At 45.1% G+C, this 7,997-nt stretch overlaps 1 protein-coding gene across 1 annotated transcript; it reads left to right on the top strand.

Annotated features, from left to right (window-relative positions):
- Positions 1 to 3,445: 3,445 nt before the first annotated feature.
- On the top strand, positions 3,446 to 3,808 carry LOC311164009 (feather beta keratin-like; the record flags this gene model as incomplete). Its single annotated transcript, XM_084223233.1, has 1 exon — positions 3,446 to 3,808. The coding sequence occupies one exon, from the start codon at positions 3,446 to 3,448 to the stop codon at positions 3,806 to 3,808; it is 363 nt and encodes a 120-aa protein (XP_084079359.1).
- Positions 3,809 to 7,997: the final 4,189 nt, after the last annotated feature.

The raw sequence follows: 7,997 nt of genomic DNA, 5'->3' as shown, positions 1-7,997 counted from the left end.
CAGAACCGCTGCAGTTGCATTTATGATCAGATTATTTTTTCTAGTTTTTTAAATATAAAAACAAATCCTCGTGGTCAGCTAAAGTGGCACCCCAAATTGATGCAGTACCCACTAAGAAATATGGGGCTTAAACATCAGTTTAAATGTTTTTATTGAAACATATGTAAGGGATCTGAAAATGTGTTCTGTATCTACCACCAACACACCATTTAATCTATTTAATCTATTTAATCTATTTGATCTATTTAATCTATTTAATCTATTTAATCTATTTTATCTATTTTATCTATTTAATCTATTGTATCTATTTTATCTATTTTATCTATTTATACCACAATGTAAATGGACACAGAGCACGAGGGGTGGAGAAAGGGAATTTGGGAGAGTGCAGAGTCTGGGTAGGGGGAAATAAACCCTGAAAATTCCCCTTGCTGGCCTAAAGGAAATAAAAAGGAAAAAAAAGCCGTGTTCCAGAACATTCCCAGCCCAGCACGGCAGGGGGGTTGTGCAGGATGTTGAAGTTTTTATTAAATGGAGGTGCTCAGTTCAATTCCAAGCAGAATTTTCTACCTTTAAGGGTCTGGTCCCTCACCTGCAATGACTGAAATCACTGGAGAGAGAATATCTGAAGAATGTGAAGATGGTTTGGAAGCCATGTCCCCCTTAGATGTTCAGGTGGAAAAATAACTCTCTAGATATTTTTGACTTCATGGGGTTTTTGAAGCATCTTTTTTTTTTTTTTTTGGCATTAATTAGTTCCCACCCATATTTTTTCATGTGGAACCTTTTCCTGATAAAGGAATTGCCCTGCTTTTGTTTCCCAGTCCTGGTTTAGGCTGGCATTGCGTGAGAAGCATCATCCACCCATTAAAAATTCTTTCATCTTCCCAATTTATGGGTACTTTTAATTTCTGGTACTTTTAGACTGACTCTAATAATGTCAACGTGAAATTACTTCAAGCACAGTCTAATAAAGGCAATTTTTTTTCCAGCTCCTCAGCAATTTGTTCACTTGTGGCCGCCTTAGAATCCAAGATCAAATCCATGAGGAGCTAAAACTCTTTGTGTGCCATCCCCAGTCTGACCCACTTACAAACAATTGTCAATTAAAACGTTCACATCTCCAAAAAAAAAAAAACTCTGAGGACCTTTCCAAGCTTGGAGAAGCTTTGGGGTGACCTCATTTTGGCCTTCCAGGACCTGAAGCAGCCAACAAGAAATATGAGAAGCGAATTTCCAAAGGGCCTGGAGTGACAGGACAAGGGAAGAAAGGGGCAAAACTGAAAGAGGGGAAATTTAAGTTGGATTTGGGAAGGAATTCTTCCCTGTGGGGGTGGTGAGCCCCTGGCACAGGTGGTTCCATGGAGTCTCCACTTCTGGAAGTGTCCCTGGACAGGCTGGACGAGGCTTGGAGCAACCTGGGATCGTGGGAGGTGTCCCTGCACATGGATTGGCACAGGATGAGCTTTGAGGTCCCTTCCCACCCAAACCATTCCATGATCCCATAATTCTGATTGGTGTTTGTGATCTGAGGTGGAACAGGAGGGGTTTGGAGGTTCCCTTTGTAAAATAACTGATAAATGAGGATTAAATGTCCCCTTGTTCTTCCAGCTGAGCCTCAAACTCTGTTACCCAGACTTAATGCCATAAAACCACCCGAATTCAATGTGATAAAGTGGTAATTTGTCTCTGAATTCCACAGTTCCTGCACTTCCTGCCTGGCTTCTGTGGGATTTCAGGGCTGGATGTGTTCTTGAGGCAGGGCCTTGCCCAGACCCAGAACTGAGATTGTTCCGACGCCCGGCTGGAGGCAGAGCCTGGTGAGCATCGCTGGAGACAGGAATTTATTAAGGATTTACACTCATACCCTTAATAAAAGAACGCCTTGCAATGATGAATTATGTATTATAGACATTCTTAGTATTTTTCTTTATGACTAAAGTCAAACATACACCAGACTCTGGATTTTGTTGTGACTGAAAGGTGGCCCTGGAATAAATTTGGTCCCTAATTCCCGAGATGAGAGAAACCTGCGGGACAGAATCTGTCTGTCAGAAGATAAGGAGGAAATAAAAACAAAGTAAATAAGCAGTGAGGAAAAGAACATTTAATCAGGTGGAACATTTGACATTCAGGACATACTCGTTGGGAATTAATTCCAGGTACAAAGGCTGTCTGTGGTCCCCAGGCCATCAGGGCTGAGGTATAAAAACCAACTCAGCCCAACTCCTTCCCTACCACTTCTCTTTCCTCTTTTGTGAGCAAGGTTAGTTCAAATCCACTTCTCTTTCTCTGTTTACTGACTTCTTGCCTTTTAATAATCTGGGTTTTTCCCCCACAGTGTTCTGCTGCTTGCTGGATTCTTTTTTTTTTTTTTTTTTTTTTGGGGGGGGGGACTTTTTCTGTTCAAAAAGTTGGGGTTTGCTGTTGGACTCGTGGAATTTCTGGAGTCCTGACTTGGCTACAGAGATCCTTGAATTGGTGGTAGAAATTTATTCAAATGCAGGGTTTCAGACATGTTAAATGACATAGAAAATATTAGAACTAATAAAGATTAATGAATTGCTTGGGTGGAATGACTCTGCAAGGGGTTGGAACTCTGGGATCTTTAAAGGTCCTTTTAAACTCCAACCATTTATTAAAACAGAAAATCCAGGAGCTCGGTTACATTTAAGCAGCATTTTATATCTTGCAGTGTCTTTTCCATCCTGGAATGACAGCTGGGTGTCCAAGTGTGGAAATTTCATTCCAGAGAAAAAAGACATCTCCTGGAATGTTGGGAAGTGGGATCAGGGATTGTGGGGTGGAAGGGAAAGAAGGGGAAAAACTGGAGAAGAGCTGAGCACCCCCTAGAAATCAGAGAATTTTGGTTTTATTGCTCTGGTGTGGATAGAACCCATAGAATTCCTGCTTTTTTCTCACATCCATGGATGAGTTGCCTGGGAAAAATTCCAAAGACCTCTTCTTCAAGGCTGCTTAATGAGGTTGAAATTTGTCATTGAAATTTGTACCGCTCTGTAGGCAAAGCTGGAGCCTTGAAACGAATCCTCCCTTTCATTTTTCCAGCTGCCCGTGGACCTCTCTCCACAGGTCCATTTGTGGTTGGGTTTCACTCCTAATTGCTGCTCCCCCAACGCTCTGGGTGTGCGGAGCTGGGTCTCTCCAGACGTGCAATCAAAATCCTACAATTAAATTAATGACACAGGTTTGTTTCTTTTCTTCTGCTGCCAGGATCACTGACAGCCCAGAGGACATTGCAGCCTCTGTCTCTCTTTATTTAAGAATTTGGTTTCCTGGCTCAGTTCCTAAAAGGCTCCTTGCAAAGTCGGTGTCCCGATAACTGAACTAAAATGAGTAAATGACCTGAGCTGAGTAAATGCAGGTGTGACACAGCTCCTGCCTTGCCCTCAGGTGTGCTCCTGTATTCCAGACCTCATCCCGAGCCATGTCCTGCTACGAGCGATGTCCCCCCACGTCCTGCGGCCCCACGCCGCTGGCCAACAGCTGCAACGAGCCCTGCGTGCGGCAGTGCCAGGACTCCACCGTGGTCATCCAGCCGTCCCCCGTGGTGGTCACCCTGCCCGGGCCCATCCTCAGCTCCTTCCCCCAGAACACCGCCGTGGGATCCTCGGCCTCCGCGGCCGTCGGGAGCGCTCTGAGCGCCGAGGGTGTTCCCATCAACTCGGGGGGCAGCTCCTTGAGCTTTGGGGGCTTTGGGGGCTTGGGCTACCCCGGGCTGGGCAGCGGCTACAGCCGGCCCTACCGGCGCTACAACGCCTCCCGCAGCGGCTTCTACGGGCCCTGCTAGGGCGGGAGGAGGAGACCAGGAATGCTGAGCCCCGACCCGTCACCGGAGCAGGACTGAGCTCACTCGGTGCCCAAAGCGGGGTTGGATCCTCACAGCTCCACTGAACGGAGTCCTTCAGGCCCTGGAATGCTCCTGTTTTACTCCTGGGTGTTTCTGGTCCTGTTTGTAGCTCTGTTGCTCTGTGTGTTCGGTACTACCCGGTGTAAAGTTTGAAATTTAGGAAGTAGGCGGGACGTGGTTCTCAGGGTGTGCTGGAAGAAGAGCTCTGCCTTGGGAGCACATCTCCCTGAGCTGAGCCTTTCTCCCCCACCTACCCTCGGTGCTTTGCAGGGCTTTAATCCTCTCCTGGGGATTAATAAAATGATGCTTTTATCAGAATCTCCTGAGTCTCCTGCTGTTTTTTTCCCTCCCCTCCTGTTCTAATTTGACACCTTTTCAGTTTCATTTTTTTAGGTGAAATTTATCACTGAGTAGATCATCAATAGTCCGGGGGAGTTGGGAATGTTGGGAATGTTCAGCCTGGAGTGTGGAGAACTCCGAGCACCTCCAGGATCTGATTTAGATTTACAACAGCCACTGAAGGCACTAAACCAGTCCATTCTGGGGGGAAAAAAGGGAAGAAAGCCTCTTGTTGGGAAGGTTTGGGGCATTCCAATAAACCAGTTATACAAACAATGTCTGCAGCAGGTTGAGCTGTCTCCAGGAGTTAAACTGCTCACGGTTTATGTCCCAGCCTGGCGTGAGATGAAAAACCTCCCTCAAAGCTTCTTTCATCTCCGGGACCCAGCGTTCATTTCAACCCTTTGTTCCATCACACCCATGGCTCTGGAGCCAACACAACGCTACAAATTTCAATTCACGCAGTAATTTGTCAACTCTTTGGTGCCTCACCTGTCCCGGGAGCTCCAAAGGCGTTAATTGAGTGTGGGGAGTGCCAGACTCCAGGAGCTGGGGTTGGTGTGTCCTGGTTCCCCATCCAAGGGCTCCCAACCTCTTGGATGAACTCCGGGTGTTAATTAGGGAGCTGGAATCCCTGCCAGGCTCTTAATGAGGCCGTTCCCAAAATGGGATCTCCCCTCCAAGAGCAGAAGTTTCTGTGCCTGGAGGGGAGGACGAGGAAGAAGAAGCGTTCCTGGGTTATCTCAGTTTTACCAATCAAAAGGAAGTAAATTTTCCTTGGGAGGGATCCCCACTAGAAGGAATGGATCTTGTAACCTATTGGAAAAGATTATGGGATGTTGGGTTGTGGAGAGTTTGAGGAGAAGGAGGAGAAAGGCTCTCCTTTTCTCCTTGTCTCCTTTTGTAGAAAAACCTTTTTGTAGAACAGACTCTAAAAAAGAAGAAAATTTCCTTGTGGAGAAAATTGGAGGAGTCAAAGGATTTTAAGGAGACGAAGATTTGGCCTAATTTTATTTTTTTTAATATAAATGATAGAAAAGTTTAATAAAATAATTCAAGCTTTTGATGGTGTTTACCTCAAATTAGGTGAAGTACTTTGAGTTCTCTTGAGTTCTCTTGAAGTTTTTACCCAGGGGATGCAGGTGCCGAGATATCTGCAGTACCTCGGGCAGCCAAAACTTTGCATATTTGAGCCATTAGCGAGAAGTGTTGGCAGCTTTGAAGTCCTTTATTCCTCTGAAGTCCGAGCCCAGCCTTTGTACAAAGCCTCTTCATGTGGAGTTCATTCCTATCTTTTGCTCCCCATCCCGGTTTTTTGCATCATTTTCGTGCAGGAATTTCCAGCAGGGACAAATCGAGCTGTGATAAATGGGATGAAGACCCAGGTGCAGCTTCTCATGACACCAAACAGCCTCTAACCCCCAAAATTTGAATTAATCTCCAACATCCAGCTTCACATTAAATTTGTTGTGAAAATTGCTGCACATCTTGGCAACTTCCAGGGATTTCGGGCGGGAATGGGGGTGACTCGGGCATGGAGAAGATATTAAAATTTACATTTGGGTAAAGAAATGCAGGATTGTGGGCGTTTGGATTGGAGAGGGACTTTGGGCAAGGGCAGGGAGTGCCAGGGCAAGAGGGGGTGGAATGACAGAAAGGGGGTTTAGATGGAAAAGAAACGCTTTGTGCATGGGGTTTATCGCGATTAATCCCGGCAAATCCCAGCTCCCAGGGGATGGATCAGAATCCCAAATTCACCAGCCTGGGTGGCACCAAAGTTCTGTGAGGAAGGTGGAGCTGGCACGCAGGGCAGCAGCGCTAATTGCACTCATCCAATTTGAAACGTAATTAAAATCTGCATTTGAAAGCTCGCGAAAAACAGGTCTGAAAAACAAACAAAACCCTCCCGTTCTGGGTGTGTTGTTTTGCAGAGGTTCTGGCGAGTAAATAATTTCTCCCCTAGAGTGTGAATTAATTTCTGGAGCTGTTTTCTGCTGTTCCCAGAAGAATTCCAGCCGGGAATTCCACACTGCCCTGGCTCCCTGCAGGAATTCTCAGCAGATCCATCCAGGAATGAGTGACATTTATTTTTGGACAAAACCAGAAATCGTAACAGAAATTGTGTAAGTTTATTTATCCAAAGTAAGATGCCAAAGCAAACCCCAAACCTGAGTAATTTTAAAGTTATTTGTGACAGAATCTGAATAAAATTAACAAGGAAATGAGCTCCAGTTGGGTGTGAAAATGGAGGATTTCACATCTCCCTGTGACTTCAGGGGGGTTCTTCAAGGAGGGGTGAGGTCCCAGGCTCTGCCTACCCAAAAAACCATCTCAGATCCCACATCCACAGCTTCGTCTGCCTGGGCCGGGCAGCAAATTCCAGCCAGGAATGGGGGGTGGCTGCAAAAACCCCAAATTCCAGGCAGACGTGGCCAGAGGGACTGAATTAAACACCTTAAACTACAGGAACACCTTTGGGTTCAAACAATTCCCAAAGCAGGGGGAGCTGGACAGGCTGGAGAGGTGGGACTGGGCCAAGCCCAAGGGCAAAGTCCCAAACCCAGGTCGGGGCAACCCCAAGAATCCAGGGAGGGGATTCTGCCCCTCTGCTCTGGGGAGATTCCACCAGGAATTCTGCCCAGTTCTGGAATCCTGTCCAGCTCTGGGATGGTGTCCAGCTCCAGAATCGTGTCCAATTCTGGAATTGTGTCCAGTTCTAGAAGTGTGTCCAGCTCTGGAACTGACCTGGATTATGGTGGGAACCTCAAATGGCTCCATAAAGTCCTCAGGAGCTCAGTCCAGAATTTCTGAGAGAAAACCAAAATTCAGCACAGGAGGGAACTCAGGAGCTCCAAGAATTTTACAGAGGCTCCAAGCCTTTGAGGAACTAATTCTTCATAACGAGCTAATTAATTACAATTCAAAACGAATTGCAGATGCCACTCTTGCCAGGGAAATTCCCTCTGCTTCTCCGTGGATTTTGGGGTCACCTCTGTGCCCAGAGACTTTACCCAGGCATGACTGTGAGTAACCTCCCAGTTCCATTTTGATTGAAGATCTCTTTTTTCAGATGTTCAGTCACTCACGGGTGTCTCAGGAGGATGTTCTCACATTATGCAAAGTCTTAATTATAATCTGAATATTTAGGTCTGGCCTTGATGACAAAAATCTGTGAACTCTTAATTTGCTCACTTTAATTCGTCTCAAAATCAGGCCATTAAGTCATTCTGAGAGTACAATAAAATAAAGGCTTTAGTTGGAACAATATTTATTGTAATTGCTTACAAGGAAGTCTCCAAACAGATTTGAAATGTTGCCAGGTCTGGTTTTAAATTCACAGCTGAAATTGAAACATGCTTTGTGTTTTCCAAGCAAAGCTCAGATGAAGGAGGAATAAAAATAATGAAGAAAATTTTTTAAAATATGAAAAGAAACCGTGGATGGCATTATGCATGTTAATTCCTCAACTAACTCCTGGAAATATTAGGAATAATAGGAAATACTTTTTAAAATAGCTGCTAATTCCTTAAAATATGAGAAATAGTGAGGAATGCACAGCTAAGGAATTTTTTTGAGAATCCTTCTGAAATATAAGATGGCTCGAGCCGAACCTTGAACTTTTCCTTTTTGATTTAAAATGAAGCAGTTGTAATTCCTGCAGATAGAAACAATGGCATCAATTTCACAGCCCAATTACTGCCCTGCACCCCCAAATCTTCGTAACATCTTATTAAATAAAATACAAGAATTCAGATCTAGGTCAGGCATCTGAAATGTGCCCAGGACGGGA

The sequence above is a fragment of the Fringilla coelebs genome, assembly GCF_963513975.1.
Source record: "Fringilla coelebs genome assembly, chromosome: 29".
NCBI classification, from domain to species: Eukaryota; Metazoa; Chordata; class Aves; order Passeriformes; family Fringillidae; genus Fringilla; species Fringilla coelebs.
Note: the sequence above shows the minus strand (reverse complement) of the source record. Positions and strands in the feature narration are given on the sequence as shown.